Below are 22,791 nucleotides of genomic sequence, written 5' to 3' on the forward strand. Positions count from 1 at the left end.
AATTAGTTAATGATTACATCATTTCGTAAATAGTTAATGATCACAATATATCGTAATTAGTCAGGTAATGATCACAATATATCGTAATTAGTTAATGATCACAATATATCGTAATTAGTCAGGTAATGATCACAATATATCGTAATTAGTCAGGTAATGATCACAACATATCGTAATTAGTTAATGATTACATCATTTCGTAAATAGTTAATGATCACAATATATCGTAATTAGTCAGGTAAAGATCACAACATATCGTAATTAGTTAATGATTACATCATTTCGTAAATAGTTAATGATCACAATATATCGTAATTAGTCAGGTAAAGATCACAACATATCGTAATTAGTCAGGTAATGATCACAACATATCGTAATTAGTTAATGATTACATCATTTCGTAAATAGTTAATGATCACAATATATCGTAATTAGTCAGGTAATGATCACAACATATCGTAATTAGTTAATGATTACATCATTTCGTAAATAGTTAATGATCACAATATATCGTAATTAGTTAATGATTACATCATTTCGTAAATAGTTAATGATCACAATATATCGTAATTAGTTAATGATTACATCATTTCGTAAATAGTTAATGATCACAATATATCGTAATTAGTCAGGTAATGATCACAACATATCGTAATTAGTTAATGATTACATCATTTCGTAAATAGTTAATGATCACAATATATCGTAATTAGTCAGGTAAAGATCACAACATATCGTAATTAGTTAATGATTACATCATTTCGTAAATAGTTAATGATCACAATATATCGTAATTAGTCAGGTAATGATCACAACATATCGTAATTAGTTAATGATTACATCATTTCGTAAATAGTTAATGATCACAATATATCGTAATTAGTCAGGTAAAGATCACAACATATCGTAATTAGTCAGGTAAAGATCACAACATATCGTAATTAGTTAATGATTACATCATTTCGTAAATAGTTAATGATCACAATATATCGTAATTAGTCAGGTAATGATCACAACATATCGTAATTAGTTAATGATTACATCATTTCGTAAATAGTTAATGATCACAATATATCGTAATTAGTCAGGTAATGATCACAATATATCGTAATTAGTTAATGATTACATCATTTCGTAAATAGTTAATGATCACAATATATCGTAATTAGTCAGGTAATGATCACAACATATCGTAATTAGTTAATGATTACATCATTTCGTAAATAGTTAATGATCACAATATATCGTAATTAGTCAGGTAAAGATCACAACATATCGTAATTAGTCAGGTAAAGATCACAACATATCGTAATTAGTTAATGATTACATCATTTCGTAAATAGTTAATGATCACAATATATCGTAATTAGTCAGGTAATGATCACAATATATCGTAATTAGTTAATGATTACATCATTTCGTAAATAGTTAATGATCACAATATATCGTAATTAGTTAATGATTACATCATTTCGTAAATAGTTAATGATCACAATATATCGTAATTAGTCAGGTAAAGATCACAACATATCGTAATTAGTCAGGTAATGATCACAACATATCGTAATTAGTTAATGATTACATCATTTCGTAAATAGTCAATGATCACAACATATCGTAATTAGTCAGGTAATGATCACAATATATCGTAATTAGTCAGGTAATGATCACAACATATCGTAATTAGTTAATGATTACATCATTTCGTAAATAGTTAATGATCACAATATATCGTAATTAGTCAGGTAAAGATCACAACATATCGTAATTAGTTAATGATTACATCATTTCGTAAATAGTTAATGATCACAATATATCGTAATTAGTCAGGTAATGATCACAACATATCGTAATTAGTCAGGTAATGATCACAACATATCGTAATTAGTTAATGATTACATCATTTCGTAAATAGTTAATGATCACAATATATCGTAATTAGTCAGGTAATGATCACAACATATCGTAATTAGTTAATGATTACATCATTTCGTAAATAGTTAATGATCACAATATATCGTAATTAGTCAGGTAATGATCACAATATATCGTAATTAGTCAGGTAATGATCACAACATATCGTAATTAGTTAATGATTACATCATTTCGTAAATAGTTAATGATCACAATATATCGTAATTAGTCAGGTAAAGATCACAACATATCGTAATTAGTTAATGATTACATCATTTCGTAAATAGTTAATGATCACAATATATCGTAATTAGTCAGGTAATGATCACAATATATCGTAATTAGTCAGGTAATGATCACAACATATCGTAATTAGTTAATGATTACATCATTTCGTAAATAGTTAATGATCACAATATATCGTAATTAGTTAATGATTACATCATTTCGTAAATAGTTAATGATCACAATATATCGTAATTAGTCAGGTAAAGATCACAACATATCGTAATTAGTTAATGATTACATCATTTCGTAAATAGTTAATGATCACAATATATCGTAATTAGTCAGGTAATGATCACAATATATCGTAATTAGTCAGGTAATGATCACAACATATCGTAATTAGTTAATGATTACATCATTTCGTAAATAGTTAATGATCACAATATATCGTAATTAGTCAGGTAAAGATCACAATATATCGTAATTAGTCAGGTAAAGATCACAACATATCGTAATTAGTCAGGTAATGATCACAACATATCGTAATTAGTCAGGTAAAGATCACAACATATCGTAATTAGTTAATGATTACATCATTTCGTAAATAGTTAATGATCACAATATATCGTAATTAGTCAGGTAAAGATCACAACATATCGTAATTAGTCAGGTAAAGATCACAACATATCGTAATTAGTTAATGATTACATCATTTCGTAAATAGTTAATGATCACAATATATCGTAATTAGTCAGGTAATGATCACAACATATCATAATTAGTTAATGATCACAAGATATCGTAATTAGTTAATGATCACAACAGATCGTAATGAGTCAATGATCACAAAATATCGTAATTAGTCAGGTAAAGATCACAACATATCGTAATTAGTCAGGTAAAGATCACAACATATCGTAATTAGTCAGGTAATGATCACAACATATCGTAATTAGTTAATGATTACATCATTTCGTAAATAGTTAATGATCACAACATATCGTAATTAGTCAGGTAAAGATCACAACATATCGTAATTAGTTAATGATTACATCATTTCGTAAATAGTTAATGATCACAATATATCGTAATTAGTCAGGTAAAGATCACAACATATCGTAATTAGTCAGGTAAAGATCACAACATATCGTAATTAGTCAGGTAATGATCACAACATATCGTAATTAGTTAATGATTACATCATTTCGTAAATAGTTAATGATCACAATATATCGTAATTAGTCAGGTAAAGATCACAACATATCGTAATTAGTCAGGTAAAGATCACAACATATCGTAATTAGTCAGGTAATGATCACAACATATCGTAATTAGTTAATGATTACATCATTTCGTAAATAGTTAATGATCACAATATATCGTAATTAGTCAGGTAATGATCACAACATATCGTAATTAGTTAATGATTACATCATTTCGTAAATAGTTAATGATCACAATATATCGTAATTAGTCAGGTAATGATCACAACATATCGTAATTAGTTAATGATTACATCATTTCGTAAATAGTTAATGATCACAATATATCGTAATTAGTCAGGTAAAGATCACAACATATCGTAATTAGTCAGGTAATGATCACAACATATCGTAATTAGTTAATGATTACATCATTTCGTAAATAGTTAATGATCACAATATATCGTAATTAGTCAGGTAATGATCACAACATATCGTAATTAGTCAGGTAATGATCACAATATATCGTAATTAGTCAGGTAAAGATCACAATATATCGTAATTAGTTAATGATTACATCATTTCGTAAATAGTTAATGATCACAATATATCGTAATTAGTCAGGTAAAGATCACAACATATCGTAATTAGTCAGGTAATGATCACAATATATCGTAATTAGTTAATGATCACAATATATCGTAATTAGTCAGGTAATGATCACAACATATCGTAATTAGTTAATGATTACATCATTTCGTAAATAGTTAATGATCACAATATATCGTAATTAGTCAGGTAATGATCACAACATATCGTAATTAGTTAATGATTACATCATTTCGTAAATAGTTAATGATCACAATATATCGTAATTAGTCAGGTAAAGATCACAACATATCGTAATTAGTCAGGTAATGATCACAATATATCGTAATTAGTTAATGATCACAATATATCGTAATTAGTCAGGTAAAGATCACAACATATCGTAATTAGTCAGGTAAAGATCACAACATATCGTAATTAGTCAGGTAATGATCACAACATATCGTAATTAGTTAATGATTACATCATTTCGTAAATAGTTAATGATCACAATATATCGTAATTAGTCAGGTAATGATCACAACATATCGTAATTAGTTAATGATTACATCATTTCGTAAATAGTTAATGATCACAATATATCGTAATTAGTCAGGTAATGATCACAACATATCGTAATTAGTTAATGATTACATCATTTCGTAAATAGTTAATGATCACAATATATCGTAATTAGTCAGGTAAAGATCACAACATATCGTAATTAGTCAGGTAATGATCACAACATATCGTAATTAGTTAATGATTACATCATTTCGTAAATAGTTAATGATCACAATATATCGTAATTAGTCAGGTAATGATCACAACATATCGTAATTAGTCAGGTAATGATCACAATATATCGTAATTAGTCAGGTAAAGATCACAATATATCGTAATTAGTTAATGATTACATCATTTCGTAAATAGTTAATGATCACAATATATCGTAATTAGTCAGGTAATGATCACAACATATCGTAATTAGTTAATGATTACATCATTTCGTAAATAGTTAATGATCACAATATATCGTAATTAGTCAGGTAAAGATCACAACATATCGTAATTAGTCAGGTAATGATCACAACATATCGTAATTAGTTAATGATTACATCATTTCGTAAATAGTTAATGATCACAATATATCGTAATTAGTCAGGTAATGATCACAACATATCGTAATTAGTCAGGTAATGATCACAACATATCGTAATTAGTTAATGATTACATCATTTCGTAAATAGTTAATGATCACAATATATCGTAATTAGTCAGGTAAAGATCACAATATATCGTAATTAGTCAGGTAAAGATCACAACATATCGTAATTAGTTAATGATTACATCATTTCGTAAATAGTTAATGATCACAATATATCGTAATTAGTCAGGTAATGATCACAACATATCGTAATTAGTCAGGTAATGATCACAACATATCGTAATTAGTTAATGATTACATCATTTCGTAAATAGTTAATGATCACAATGTATCGTAATTAGTCAGGTAATGATCACAACATATCGTAATTAGTCAGGTAATGATCACAACATATCGTAATTAGTTAATGATTACATCATTTCGTAAATAGTTAATGATCACAATATATCGTAATTAGTCAGGTAAAGATCACAACATATCGTAATTAGTCAGGTAATGATCACAACATATCGTAATTAGTTAATGATTACATCATTTCGTAAATAGTTAATGATCACAATATATCGTAATTAGTCAGGTAATGATCACAACATATCGTAATTAGTTAATGATTACATCATTTCGTAAATAGTTAATGATCACAATATATCGTAATTAGTCAGGTAAAGATCACAACATATCGTAATTAGTCAGGTAATGATCACAACATATCGTAATTAGTCAGGTAATGATCACAACATATCGTAATTAGTTAATGATTACATCATTTCGTAAATAGTTAATGATCACAATATATCGTAATTAGTCAGGTAAAGATCACAACATATCGTAATTAGTTAATGATTACATCATTTCGTAAATAGTTAATGATCACAATATATCGTAATTAGTCAGGTAAAGATCACAACATATCGTAATTAGTCAGGTAATGATCACAACATATCGTAATTAGTCAGGTAATGATCACAACATATCGTAATTAGTTAATGATTACATCATTTCGTAAATAGTTAATGATCACAATATATCGTAATTAGTCAGGTAAAGATCACAACATATCGTAATTAGTCAGGTAAAGATCACAATATATCGTAATTAGTCAGGTAAAGATCACAACATATCGTAATTAGTCAGGTAATGATCACAACATATCGTAATTAGTTAATGATTACATCATTTCGTAAATAGTTAATGATCACAATATATCGTAATTAGTCAGGTAAAGATCACAACATATCGTAATTAGTCAGGTAAAGATCACAATATATCGTAATTAGTCAGGTAAAGATCACAACATATCGTAATTAGTCAGGTAATGATCACAATATATCGTAATTAGTTAATGATTACATCATTTCGTAAATAGTTAATGATCACAATATATCGTAATTAGTCAGGTAAAGATCACAACATATCGTAATTAGTCAGGTAAAGATCACAATATATCGTAATTAGTCAGGTAAAGATCACAACATATCGTAATTAGTCAGGTAATGATCACAACATATCGTAATTAGTTAATGATTACATCATTTCGTAAATAGTTAATGATCACAATATATCGTAATTAGTCAGGTAAAGATCACAACATATCGTAATTAGTTAATGATTACATCATTTCGTAAATAGTTAATGATCACAATATATCGTAATTAGTCAGGTAAAGATCACAACATATCGTAATTAGTTAATGATTACATCATTTCGTAAATAGTTAATGATCACAATATATCGTAATTAGTCAGGTAATGATCACAACATATCGTAATTAGTTAATGATTACATCATTTCGTAAATAGTTAATGATCACAATATATCGTAATTAGTCAGGTAATGATCACAATATATCGTAATTAGTCAGGTAATGATCACAACATATCGTAATTAGTTAATGATTACATCATTTCGTAAATAGTTAATGATCACAATATATCGTAATTAGTCAGGTAATGATCACAATATATCGTAATTAGTCAGGTAATGATCACAACATATCGTAATTAGTCAGGTAATGATCACAACATATCGTAATTAGTTAATGATTACATCATTTCGTAAATAGTTAATGATCACAATATATCGTAATTAGTCAGGTAATGATCACAATATATCGTAATTAGTCAGGTAATGATCACAACATATCGTAATTAGTCAGGTAATGATCACAACATATCGTAATTAGTTAATGATTACATCATTTCGTAAATAGTTAATGATCACAATATATCGTAATTAGTCAGGTAAAGATCACAATATATCGTAATTAGTCAGGTAATGATCACAACATATCGTAATTAGTTAATGATTACATCATTTCGTAAATAGTTAATGATCACAATATATCGTAATTAGTCAGGTAAAGATCACAACATATCGTAATTAGTTAATGATTACATCATTTCGTAAATAGTTAATGATCACAATATATCGTAATTAGTCAGGTAATGATCACAACATATCGTAATTAGTTAATGATTACATCATTTCGTAAATAGTTAATGATCACAATATATCGTAATTAGTCAGGTAAAGATCACAACATATCGTAATTAGTCAGGTAATGATCACAATATATCGTAATTAGTTAATGATTACATCATTTCGTAAATAGTTAATGATCACAATATATCGTAATTAGTCAGGTAAAGATCACAACATATCGTAATTAGTCAGGTAAAGATCACAATATATCGTAATTAGTCAGGTAAAGATCACAACATATCGTAATTAGTCAGGTAATGATCACAACATATCGTAATTAGTTAATGATTACATCATTTCGTAAATAGTTAATGATCACAATATATCGTAATTAGTCAGGTAAAGATCACAACATATCGTAATTAGTTAATGATTACATCATTTCGTAAATAGTTAATGATCACAATATATCGTAATTAGTCAGGTAATGATCACAACATATCGTAATTAGTTAATGATTACATCATTTCGTAAATAGTTAATGATCACAATATATCGTAATTAGTCAGGTAATGATCACAATATATCGTAATTAGTCAGGTAATGATCACAACATATCGTAATTAGTCAGGTAATGATCACAACATATCGTAATTAGTTAATGATTACATCATTTCGTAAATAGTTAATGATTACATCATTTCGTAAATAGTTAATGATCACAATATATCGTAATTAGTCAGGTAATGATCACAACATATCGTAATTAGTTAATGATTACATCATTTCGTAAATAGTTAATGATCACAATATATCGTAATTAGTCAGGTAAAGATCACAATATATCGTAATTAGTCAGGTAATGATCACAACATATCGTAATTAGTTAATGATTACATCATTTCGTAAATAGTTAATGATCACAATATATCGTAATTAGTCAGGTAAAGATCACAATATATCGTAATTAGTCAGGTAATGATCACAACATATCGTAATTAGTTAATGATTACATCATTTCGTAAATAGTTAATGATCACAATATATCGTAATTAGTCAGGTAATGATCACAACATATCGTAATTAGTTAATGATTACATCATTTCGTAAATAGTTAATGATCACAATATATCGTAATTAGTCAGGTAATGATCACAACATATCGTAATTAGTCAGGTAATGATCACAACATATCGTAATTAGTTAATGATCACAATATATCGTAATTAGTTAATGATCACAATATATCGTAATTAGTCAGGTAATGATCACAATATATCGTAATTAGTCAGGTAATGATCACAACATATCGTAATTAGTTAATGATTACATCATTTCGTAAATAGTTAATGATCACAATATATCGTAATTAGTTAATGATTACATCATTTCGTAAATAGTTAATGATCACAATATATCGTAATTAGTTAATGATTACATCATTTCGTAAATAGTTAATGATCACAATATATCGTAATTAGTCAGGTAATGATCACAACATATCGTAATTAGTTAATGATTACATCATTTCGTAAATAGTTAATGATCACAATATATCGTAATTAGTTAATGATTACATCATTTCGTAAATAGTTAATGATTACATCATTTCGTAAATAGTTAATGATCACAATATATCGTAATTAGTTAATGATTACATCATTTCGTAAATAGTTAATGATTACATCATTTCGTAAATAGTTAATGATCACAACATATCGTAATTAGTTAATGATTACATCATTTCGTAAATAGTTAATGATCACAATATATCGTAATTAGTCAGGTAAAGATCACAACATATCGTAATTAGTTAATGATTACATCATTTCGTAAATAGTTAATGATCACAATATATCGTAATTAGTCAGGTAAAGATCACAACATATCGTAATTAGTTAATGATTACATCATTTCGTAAATAGTTAATGATCACAATATATCGTAATTAGTCAGGTAATGATCACAACATATCGTAATTAGTTAATGATTACATCATTTCGTAAATAGTTAATGATCACAATATATCGTAATTAGTCAGGTAATGATCACAATATATCGTAATTAGTCAGGTAATGATCACAACATATCGTAATTAGTTAATGATTACATCATTTCGTAAATAGTTAATGATCACAATATATCGTAATTAGTCAGGTAATGATCACAATATATCGTAATTAGTCAGGTAATGATCACAACATATCGTAATTAGTCAGGTAATGATCACAACATATCGTAATTAGTTAATGATTACATCATTTCGTAAATAGTTAATGATCACAATATATCGTAATTAGTCAGGTAATGATCACAATATATCGTAATTAGTCAGGTAATGATCACAACATATCGTAATTAGTCAGGTAATGATCACAACATATCGTAATTAGTTAATGATTACATCATTTCGTAAATAGTTAATGATCACAATATATCGTAATTAGTCAGGTAAAGATCACAATATATCGTAATTAGTCAGGTAATGATCACAACATATCGTAATTAGTTAATGATTACATCATTTCGTAAATAGTTAATGATCACAACATATCGTAATTAGTCAGGTAATGATCACAATATATCGTAATTAGTTAATGATCACAATATATCGTAATTAGTCAGGTAATGATCACAATATATCGTAATTAGTCAGGTAATGATCACAACATATCGTAATTAGTTAATGATTACATCATTTCGTAAATAGTTAATGATCACAATATATCGTAATTAGTCAGGTAAAGATCACAACATATCGTAATTAGTTAATGATTACATCATTTCGTAAATAGTTAATGATCACAATATATCGTAATTAGTCAGGTAATGATCACAATATATCGTAATTAGTTAATGATTACATCATTTCGTAAATAGTTAATGATCACAATATATCGTAATTAGTCAGGTAATGATCACAACATATCGTAATTAGTCAGGTAAAGATCACAACATATCGTAATTAGTTAATGATTACATCATTTCGTAAATAGTTAATGATCACAATATATCGTAATTAGTCAGGTAAAGATCACAACATATCGTAATTAGTCAGGTAATGATCACAACATATCGTAATTAGTTAATGATTACATCATTTCGTAAATAGTTAATGATCACAATATATCGTAATTAGTCAGGTAATGATCACAACATATCGTAATTAGTTAATGATTACATCATTTCGTAAATAGTTAATGATCACAATATATCGTAATTAGTCAGGTAATGATCACAATATATCGTAATTAGTCAGGTAAAGATCACAACATATCGTAATTAGTCAGGTAAAGATCACAACATATCGTAATTAGTCAGGTAATGATCACAACATATCGTAATTAGTCAGGTAATGATCACAACTTACCGTGATTGGTCAGGTTATAATCAGAACATAAATTAAATTTGTAACCAAAATTTATGAACGATGCGGGACTCGAACCCGCGCCCCTTCTGGTTCTGTCCGAGCTCTCTTACCAATAGAGCTAACCGTCCGAGTGACGCATCGACCGTAAATCTTGGTACGTCTTGTTCGACTCTCAGTTTTTGGCTCAATCTAAAGGATCTTACAATTGATTATGATTACATACCACTAAAGACTTTTTCATTTTGCATTCACGGCACGACGTGTTGAGTACACGCAGTACTTTAAGGCCATCCGTTAACGGCCGTTTTCAATAACCTACCTGTCCTTAATTTAACTTACTAGAGGTAGACAAATCTATCCTTTTACGCTTACTTACATTTCAATAACCTATTGACACATAGCATTAAACCATAACTATATTGGACATAACTAGGGATAGATAAGATCTTGTCATTAAACGGTGACAGCAATGCATCCGTTAGTTAAACTAAGGATAGATAGGTTATTGAAAACGGCCGTAAATTATTTTGATTGGCTCGTTAAGCCTCTGCTTCCATTAAAAAATCTATTGTAGACGTATTGCTATTTTTAAAGCTATCTGAAATTACGAACACATATTTTGTTGAGGAGGAAATTTTTTTTTGGTGGAGGATTAATACACGGCAACATTTATTGAACCTCATTGGAACGTGAAGCCCCCTCCCGTTCCCCTTTCACCCCCTCGCGCTCGTCCTGTTGCGTCAGTGTGGTTTGCCGTTAGTTTAGGTTAGGTTAGGTACATGTCGTGATATCTTCGTGCTATCACTGCTTTGTTTTGGAAGTTTTCATTGTTACGTTTTGACTTTTGTTGTTAATAGTTCTGTAGTTTATGTTTGTTCTGTGTTTTTTTTTTTAATTTATTTAGTGGCACGGGATGCAAGTCCATAGGCATTTGTTCTGTGTTGTTTTAATAGTGTTGCCAGAAAAAGAAATACTTTTTTTACTTAACCCAGATTCTTTCATTGATTTTTCATCATTATAAAAATCATGTAATTGTGTTGTGATACAATACTTTAGTTATTTTCATAGTAATACGTACGTAAACGTAAGTACGTAAGCACATTGAGGAATTTTCTAGAAACGGTGACATTCAAAATGTTAACACGAGGAACAAACATAAACTTGTTATGCCTACTACTCGGTTGGGTCGAGTTAGTAAGTCTTTTGTTGGGCGATGTATATGCTTCTACAATATGATCCCAGAAAATGTACGAAACAAATGTGTTACGAAATTTAAAAGAATTGTTAAAAAACGTTTGTGTGGGAAAGGTTATTATAGCATAAACGATTTTCTTAATGACTCCACGTACTGGGAATAAAGCGAACACCGTCAGGCTCTTTAATTATAAATGTTTATTGTACGATATCACATTGTAATCCATATTTTATATTTAAAAAAAAGCCCGCTGAGTTTCTTGCGCCCATTCTTCTCAGGTCTGAGGCAGTCTCTTTTGAATGGGTGGTAGTTTTTGACGTTTGAATAAAAATATTTGAATTTTGAATTTTTTGAATATCTTTACAGCAATCTATTATACTGAAAAAGTTAATCGTTGTATATTTATTAATAATAATAGAAAATAGACGCAGTTATGACCAATACATAATATATTCATATTACCAAAGGCCAAGGACCAATTATTATTATGCACTGAAATAATTACGTATGAAGGTGCTAAACTGCACAAGGACTATCTTCGGATATCAAAGATGCAGGCACTTTTAATTTATTCAAGCCCCGTTTAGCCAAATGTATTACAGATGACACTTCCTTTGTCTAGTGCACACACTTACAGTGCTCCCAAATTAATAATGCGCTTTCAGATCTTCGCCACTTTTCGGCAACCGTCGTATTTCCCGACCGTCGGGAGACGATATCTATATAGAGTGGTAAAATGCATTACTTTTGGATAATTTAGTAGAATTATATTACAAAAATAACAAGAGGGGTGTGTGATAGGAGCTCTATATAATTCCACATAGACTGACCACGTGCAGTCGGCACCAATACTGACTGACCGGCTACCACAGCCGACCGCCCGATTCGTATTGTGCATACATGATTTGACTCCTATTTCTTTCGCACAAGGTACAAAATGCAAGTGCATTGTTTAGGCCTCTTACGATTGAATGATTCGGGTGTTTCCGGGAGTACGCCCATTAGCGAATATCTGTATGCGCATTATTATATTGGGAGCACTGTATATTTAGTTTTATACCTATGTTTATCATACGGGCCAGTGGGAGGCTCCTTTGCACAGGATGCCGACTGGATTATGGGTACCACAACGGCGCCTATTTCTGCCGTGGAGCAATAATGTGTAAGCATTACTGTGTTTGGTGAAATTACTTGGCAAATGAGACTTATTATCTTATGTCTCAAAGTGACGAGCGCAGTAGTAGTGCCGCTCACAATTTTTGGGGTTTTTCAAGAATCCTGAGCGTATTGTAATGGGCAGAGCGCATCAATTACCATCAGCTGAACGTCCTGCTCGTCTCGTCCCTTATTTTCAAAAAAAAAAACCGACGATTCATAGATTGTTATTCATAAATATTGTTCTCGTGTAAGTGACAGTTTTTATGTTTTTAATGGTAATAAATGATATTTAAACCTAGTGATGTTTGTTTTGCACACCGTACACAAAGCTACGATGTGACGTCATCTACGTCAATTCCAGAGCTAATGTTACCAAGTCGAAATATTTTCAGAACGAAGCCATGACGGGAACCCACACCCAGAACTCCGTGTTCAGCCGAATAACCTTCGCAATGTTAGAAGACACGGGTTGGTACCGAGCAGACTACACCCACGCAGCTCCACTCCACTGGGGAAAGAACCTGGGCTGTGCCTTCGCCACTACATCCTGCAAGCAATGGCTGAATGCGCAAAGGTTCAGGTATTTTCTGTTTAGATATTGAGAATGGGCATCGGGCATGATAAACAATTCGTTATTTTCAAAGTACCCTCACTTCTGGGAGTTTGGAAATTAAACTTTTATTATTTTTTTTAATGATAATAAGAAACGAAACGAGCAGGATGTTCAGCTGATGGTAATTGATACACCCATGAATTACAATGCAGTGTCGCTCAAGATTCGTGAAAAACCCAAAATTTCTGAGCGGCACTACAATTGCGCTCGTCACCTTGAGACATAAGATGTTAAGTCTCATTTGCCCAGTAATTTCACTAGCTACGGCCTCCTGTGCTTGCTGTCTGTTCACACATGCCAGTTTGGCAACCCCCTGGGTCCCTCAAGTGGCATGTAAGTAAATCAAATTCTAGCTTCATTTATGACAGTTAACAGCTAACAGTGACAGGCTCCTTTGCACAGGATGCCGGCTAGATTATGGGGTACCACAACGGCGGCCGTTTCTGCCGTGAGCAGTAATGTTTAAGAATTACTGTGTTTCGGTCTGAAGGGCGCCGTAGCTAGTGATATTACTACGCAAATGAGACTTAACATCTTATGTCTCAAGGTGACGAGCGCAATTGTAGTGCCGCTCAGAAGTTTTTGGTTTTACAAGAATCCTGAAAGGCATTGCATATGGCATAAAAAAAACGTGCAAGGAGCTGGTATGCTAGCGTGAAAGCTGTGGGCATGTGTATATGGGCTTTAGATTGCCTCTATAGATCAGATAGCCCATTTGGACATGATCAGATAGTCCCAACTACTTTATGATTCTACGGTAAAATTTTACAAGCTTCTTCTAAAAGTTCTCAACGTGGGCGATAACGCCCCCTTGTGGGCGTTTGAGAACTTCGGGGGGACAGTAGAAGACCCAGAGAAAATTAGGGGGCATTGAGATGGCGCAGATGGGGCGTGGGTAAATTAAAAAAATATAGTCTAAAAGGCAAAAAAATACACGTAAATTCTCTAGAAAAAAACATGTTCTCAAAGTGGGCTGTGAGCAAAATAAGGTTGAGAAACTATGCTTTAGGGAAATGCCAAAAGTTAGTTCTTAACTTTAGGCATTGCCCCAATCTCAATGTCAGAATTGGCATGAGTTTATGGTGCCGAAGAGTAGACGATATTTCTATATTAATTTTTATTCTCAACTTTGCACGCAGCGTGGAAAATGACACCGAGTAAGTAAAATATTTTAAAACGAGCCTAAATACATTACAGATTGATTGAATATTTTATTTTATTTTAATATTTTTAAGAAAGCCAACAGCTAGTTGTACATACATTAAAATAATAACAAATATATAAGTTTATAATTCAGGCATGTTTTTTTTTTATAGAATAGGAGGACAAACGAGCGTACGGGTCACCTGTTGTTAAGTGATCACCGCAGCCCACAATCTCTTGCAACACCAGAGGAATCACAGGAGCGTTGCCGGCCTTTAAGGAAGGTGTACGCGCTTTTTTTGAAGGTACCCATGTCGTATCGTCTCGGAAACATCGCAACGGGAAGCTCATCCCACAGCTTTGTAGTACGTGGAAGAAAGCTCCTTGAATACCGCACTGTAGAGGACACATCCAGATGTAGCTGTTATAATAGAGCATACAGTCATATTGACATATTTCATGAAAAGTTAAATCTTTTCAGATCACTGGTTTGTGTTAATTTAAATAATTACTGATTTTTTTAACCCCATTCTTATATTTTTTTTCTGAATACTTAACTCATGTGTAACTAATTCATTATAGTATTGTATAATAGGCGTGTATAGTATTGTTTTACTTATATAGCTTGTAATTAGTTGTTAATTTGTATTACTTCTGTTTTGTGGTTTTTATCTTACCGTTGCTTACCTTTTAACTAAAAATGTCGTATAAATTGTTGGAAACTTCACTGCTGAAAGTGTAAGTGTTAAAATTTGTTAATATTTATCATAATACTGTTTGTTTCGTATACATGAATAAATAAATAAATGAATAGTTCATTCGAGCCAATAATAGGCTTCCACATGTACATATGAACAATTATAATATTATTAAATCTAACATATTAATTACAAATAAACAACACAAGTAATATTAAAAATTATTAAATAAAAGAAGGATTGTGTGGTTTTAAGAAACCACAATAAAAGTGAAACGTTTTTTTCACATTAAAGACATTTAACTAAAAATGAATAGTTCATTCGAGCCAATAATAGGCTTCCACATGTACATATGAACAATTATAATATTATTAAATCTAACATATTAATTACAAATAAACAACACAAGTAATATTAAAAATTATTAAATAAAAGAAGGATTGTGTGGTTTTAAGAAACCACAGTAAAAGTGAAACGTTTTTTTCACATTAAAGACATTTAACTAAAAATTTTTGGAATAATATTCCGTTAAGGGTATAAAAAACGGCTTTATCAATCTTAATTTAATACTTGGAAAATTGGAATGATAATGGGAAATAATAAAAGTAGACTAAGTCTCCAACTAATACTTTTATTGAACTCTGTGTCTTAGCCCTGTTTAAAAATATTTAATAAAAGTTTCACTTTAATAAATAACAACATTTACATTAAACACTGACAAAAACAAACAAAATAGCGTGGAGCACTGTCACAAATGAGTAATAGTCTATACACTACACGGTCAGCTGCTGCGATCTAATGACGATGCAATAAAAGTTCCAATTTAAAACTTCATAAAATTATTAAACAAAACTACTCGCACTCCAGATGAAAGCATGTTAAAAAATTGTTTTACCAAATGAGCTCTAATTGAATTAATACTGGAGCTAAGAAGATCGATTTAATCCGTGTCACAAAAATGATTGTATGACTGCATAGCTCTTAAAATAAATGTGTTTCATCTATAATTCGTACGACAGAATGGTACAGCAAAGATAGGCTGTTGTCTTACGGCCCTTCCCAATATTCAGTCTCTTAGTATCTCTTACTTGAGATAAAAATCGAAAGTGTCAATGACTTTTCTGTCCCAATGAAGTTATCGACGGTAACTCACCTTATCCGTGCACGCTGTCGGGACAACACGAATGGGACGACGTATAGCTTACCAGCGCGCTGCAGCGATATATAGTTTGTATGGAAATTGCAATTCACGCGTCCCAATATAAGGCGATAAGAATGACTTATCGGGTATATTGAGCACCTTCGGATTATTGACAGCTAATTACTGACAGTAGAAGGTAGTAATTTATCTCTATCTGTAGATATTATATTGGGAACGGCCGTTAACATTCTACTAGGGACTGCCAGACAGACTTTTGATTTTAGATATTATACATTTTATGCTCACCATCTCATATATAGTTATTAGCTAATGACAGTGATTATCTTACTATGATCACTATAATATCTTCTGCAGTTATCTATAAATGTTCATCATCTAATTTGTAGCGTTTATTTTAATAATGCTCCTAAATTATCTCAATGAACATTTCAATTATCTATTAATGCTCACCATCTAATTTGTAGCGTTTATTCTAATCCTTCTAACTAACACTGGTGGTTATGTATATAATTATGCTCGTTAATTATTAATAATTATTATTAATACGTTAAAAATCTTATTAAAATTAATAATCGAAATAAATAAATACTGGGTCTCGAAATCTCGAGCAATTGCCAATTCCGTGGCCATCTGGAGGGCAAAGCCAAACTGGCTTCAAAGAAACTGGGCGTCATAAATAGAGCACGGCAATACTTCAAGCCGGCCTACATTCTAGCGCTCTACAAAGCGCAGGTCCGGCCTCACATGGAGTATTGCTGTCATCTCTGGTCTGGCGCACCCCAGTATCAGCTCGATCCATTTGACCGCGTGCAACGCAGAGCAGCTCGAATTGTCGGGGACCCAGTACTCTGTGAACGGCTGGATCACTTGGCGTTGCGTAGAGACATCGCTTCATTGTGTGTCTTCTACCGCATTTATCACGGGGAGTGTTCCGAAGAGCTGTTCAACCTGATTCCTGCCGCCGAATTTCACCTTCGCACGACACGCCACAAGTTACGATATCATCCCCACCATCTGGATCCTCCACAGTGCGGTTTTCAAGGAGCTTTCTTCCTCGTACCACGAAGCTGTGGAATGAGCTTCCTTGTGCGGTGTTTCCGGGACGATACGACATGGGTACCTTCAAGAAAAGCGCGTACACCTTCCTTAAAGGCCGGCAACGCTCTTTTGATTCCTCTGGTGTTGCAGGAGAGTCTGGGCGGCGGTGATCACTTAACACCAGGTGACCCGTACGCTCGTTTGTCCTCCTATTCCATAAAAAAAAAAAATCATCAACAAGTAGCTAGGCAAACTTTATAATCTAATCCAAAGTAACTTCTTATTACGGTGATTTGCTAATGACAGTGATTTTTTTATGACAATAAGGGATGAGACGAGCAGGACGTTCAGCTGATGCTAATTGATGCACCCTGCCCATTACAATGCGTACTGCATTTCACTAGTTACGGCGCCCTTCAGACCGAAACACAGCAATGTTTACACATTACTACTTCATGGCAGAAATAGACGCCGTTTTTTTTTATGAAAATAAGGGACAAGACGAGCAGGACGTTCAGCTGATTGTAATTGATGCTCCCTGGCCATTACAATGCAGTGTCACAGGATTCTTGAAAATCCCAAGTTCGGAGCGGCACTGCAATTGCGCTCGTCACCATAATACATAAGATGTTAAGTCTCATTTGCCCATTAAAATCATAAGCTACAGCGCCCTTCAGACCGTAACACAATAATGTTTACACATTACTTGTGGTACCCATAATCTAGCCGGCATCCTGTGCAATAGAGCTACTACTAATAGTGATTGTCTAAGTATATTCATTATTTATCAAACAGTTACTTATAGTCATTATGATGACCAGTCTGATCATAAGAATATAAACATGACGATAAATTATTACTCTCGTTATTTTATCACGCGATTTCTGTTATTTTCACTATTTATCTAATAATGCTCACTATCTAATAATGTTCATCATCTAATAATGCTCACTATCAATCACGGTCATCTGCTAATGACGGTAGTTATTATTTATTATTTAATGATACTGCTAAGTGGTCAATAAATATTAACTATTATAATTTTCATACCTCTGTTTATTACCAAGCGATCTAAATGGGACGGAAATAATGTAAGTGTATTTATCATATTTCAACGATTTTTTTATGTTTGTTTAACAAAACTTAAAACTACACACTCTTAGATAATTTATAGGTCTAGATAAACTGTGACAGCAGTGAACTCGTTGAGGCAATTAGCGGTGAACTGTTAGCCTCTATTTTCATCCATGCAGCACATTGTTTAATGATATTTTGTTGACTCTATTAAACTTTAAATATGTTTTTTTAAAATTAATTTAAAAATACCAACAATTTATTGTTGTCTGCGTCGGCTTGCGAACACAATTACCTATTAAATTAGTAATTACCTACTAATGTTTTTAATCGAGATATCTCGAGATATTTTTATAGTCGAATGATTTGATAAATATATCTCATAATCGCCCACCACCACTAGTGAGTTGACTTCTTATAAGCTCCACAGTCTCAAACTCTCTAAGAAAAAAGGGGTTCACTCAATTGTCTGAAACGTGCAGTGATTGATAGATTGACAGATGACGGCTATAATCTTGTAAAAACGGAGACATCTGAAACCCACTACGTTTTAAGCAACTGTTCGCTTTCAAACTTAGCCGGATTATACTTAGTCGCCAATCGCTATGCTGTAATTACTAATATTTCGAACTTATGTCAAATGACTGCACGTTTCGTACTCAACTAAAATTCAACTTTTACGTAGGCAGTACCGCCTCTTATTAGATAGAATTTACATCCTTTTTGGTCAAGTAGTAAGTCACTGTCATAATGATGACATGTGACGTTAAATGAAATGTTGTCAGATTAGAATAGTTTTAATGTTATTTCAATGTTACCAGGCGGCGGAACCCAGCGCCATTTTGTGAGCGTATCAAAGGTGATCCCCTGCGCACCGAGTGTTCCCCTCACCGGACTGCTGTTGTTCTCTGTAACCTCGTGAGACATGACAATGTACTACCAAGAAAATATCAGGTAATAAAATCAAAAAAGAATGTAAAAAGACAGTAGCAATTAGACGCGATTAAATGCTTTTAAAAGTGAAAACTTCTTAAGCGGTTTTTTTTATGAAAATAAGGGACAAGACGAGCTGGACGTTCACGTAATGGTAATTGATACGCCCTGCCCATAACATCATTCTTGAAAAACCCAAAAAAACTCTGAGTGGCTCTACAATTGCGGTCGTCATCTTGATACAAAGATTTTCAGATGTTAAGTCTCATTTGCCCAGTAATTTCACTAGCTACGGCGCCCTTCAGACCGAAACACGATAATGTTTACACATTACTGCTTCACGGCAGAAAAAGGCGTCGTTGTGTTACCCATAATCTAGCCGGTATCCTGTGCAAAGGAGCCTCCCACTGATAAATGCGACGAGAATCAAGTCATCTGGTATCACACACCACAGCCCAGTGAGCATAAATTGTTTGACCTTAGATCTTTTACCCATCTAGATAGACAGTGACACCTGTGAAAACATCGAAAAAAATAGCGGCACACTAACACAAAGTGACATACAAATCGCGAGTGTAAGACGTAGCTTGTCACGCACACTAAAATAATTAATCAGCCTGACCTGTTTTCATCGGTTGTCTAGCCGGCATCCTGTGTAAAGGAACCTCTCGCTTACACATAACTTCCTCACGGCAGAAAAAAGCATCACTGTGGTATCTAGCTTCAGTAGGTATATATATACATTTCAATGTATATATGTACCTACTTATTTATCATCCCCTACCTAACTGATATCCTGTGCGAAGATTGGAAGAATACACTGGTATAAATAATTATCTCTTCTTTTGTTTCCAGCATTTTGATACTCTGCCCAACGTACCGGCGGGAGATGAGAGCCACTACGGTGGATCAGTATCCTTGGCCGACTACTGCCCTTATCTGCAGGAGTTCACGTGGAAACACAAGAGTGTATTAGTCCGCGGGAGCAGGTGTTCATACGAAGAAAATACCCCCAGTAAGTATCACTTTGTGGAGTGACTATTTTTTCTATTCTCAACACATTACAATGTTATTTTTAATATTTTTTCTATTCTCAACACATTACAATTGGATTTTTAATATTTTTTCTATTCTCAACACATTACAATTTGACTTTTAATATTTTTTCTATTCTCAACACATTACAATTTGACTTTTAATATTTTTTCTATTCTCAACACATTACAATTTGACTTTTAATATTTTTTCTATTCTCAACACATTACAATTTGACTTTTAATATTTTTTCTATTCTCAACACATTACAATTTGACTTTTAATATTTTTTCTATTCTCAACACATTACAATTTTATTTTTAATATTTTTTCTATTCTCAACACATTACAATTTTATTTTTAATATTTTTTCTATTCTCAACACATTACAATTTTATTTTTTCTATTCTCAACACATTACAATTTGACTTTTAATATTTTTTCTATTCTCAACACATTACAATTTGACTTTTAATATTTTTTCTATTCTCAACACATTACAATTTGACTTTTAATATTTTTTCTATTCCCAACACATTACAATTTGACTTTTAATATTTTTTCTATTCTCAACACATTACAATTTGACTTTTAATATTTTTTCTATTCTCAACACATTACAATTTTATTTTTAATATTTTTTCTATTCTCAACACATTACAATTTGATTTTTAATATTTTTTCTATTCTCAACACATTACTATTAGATTTTGAATATTTTTTTTATTCTCAACACATTACAATTTGATTTTTAATATTCTTATTGCAATAAATTACGATTGGACTTAAGAGTCCAACGGAAAAGAAAAATTAATGTCTTAACATTAATTTTTCTTTTTCTTATAACACATTAGAATTTGGTTTTGAAATAATATGCACCCAAAACAAGTTACGTAAGTAAAAATGTTTATTACTTTAAACATTTTTTGATCGCTTAAAACACATGAGAAATTAATTTTTATAACACATTAAAGATTAAATGAAGTTTTTTTTTAATTTTTTTTTTATTCGCATAAAACACCTTTGTGATGGGCTTTCATACAACTTTTTTAGCAGCATATATAGTACGAGATTAGTTTCGGCCCAGTCACAGCAAAACATTAAGTTTTCGAAAGATAAATAGTTTATTTCTTGTTATTATTTACAGAAAGCGACATCAACTTCGCGCTTGAGAATTATGGCAACCATTCCAAATGTTTTGACCATAGCGAACGTGTATGGGAACAGAAGTCATGCAGACAGGTAGGTCATAAAAAAAATTGCGTGCGTACAAAGTACACATGTCAGAAGTGAACCCTGCTTAGTGAATGAACCTCTACACTACATATGAAGTCCTGGTACATGTTACTAGAATGACACATGATTTCAACCGCTTAAAAGACATTACTATGACCTCTACCATATTTTTGTTCTCCTGGTGTCTATGTAATAGTAATACGTCGTGCGCATGACGTCGGAATATATTAAGGTATACTCGCGTCCTACATAAGACAATCTCTTCTTCAGCTATGATCGCCTGGTACCAAAACACTTTATAATATACGTTAAATCTTATTAATTTATGTCTGTCTCTTTTTACACTTTCAAATCACAACTATGCTAATGAAGTTTTCACTTTAAAATAAACATAAGATATAAGAATGATTAAGAGGCCCCTTTCCGGTCCTGTTTATCGTTAACGCGAACATGGTCGAAAAGTATGTTTGATTCAACGAACACCGCCTATTGAAGACAAGCAAAAGATAGCGATGACATTAAACGAAAAATTGTGTGCAGAAATTACATAAAATTTCTTCGAGGAAATATGTGTTTTTGAGTAATCCTTGCAAATTTGTAGAATAAATGCTTATT

The 22,791-nt window shown here is 31.6% G+C and overlaps 1 protein-coding gene across 1 annotated transcript in view; it reads left to right on the forward strand.

Moving 5' to 3' along the window:
* Window positions 1–22,791, forward strand: part of LOC126973585 (leishmanolysin-like peptidase) — an 85,179-nt gene that overhangs the window by 47,136 nt on the left and 15,252 nt on the right. The window contains exons 12-15 of the mRNA XM_050820913.1: window positions 13,637–13,824; window positions 19,794–19,926; window positions 20,761–20,920; window positions 22,088–22,182. Of these exons, the coding sequence (XP_050676870.1) occupies window positions 13,637–13,824; window positions 19,794–19,926; window positions 20,761–20,920; window positions 22,088–22,182 (576 nt within the window). The remainder of the gene's footprint in view (window positions 1–13,636; window positions 13,825–19,793; window positions 19,927–20,760; window positions 20,921–22,087; window positions 22,183–22,791) is intronic.

Source organism: Leptidea sinapis, chromosome 2, assembly GCF_905404315.1.
Source record: "Leptidea sinapis chromosome 2, ilLepSina1.1, whole genome shotgun sequence".
NCBI classification, from domain to species: Eukaryota; Metazoa; Arthropoda; class Insecta; order Lepidoptera; family Pieridae; genus Leptidea; species Leptidea sinapis.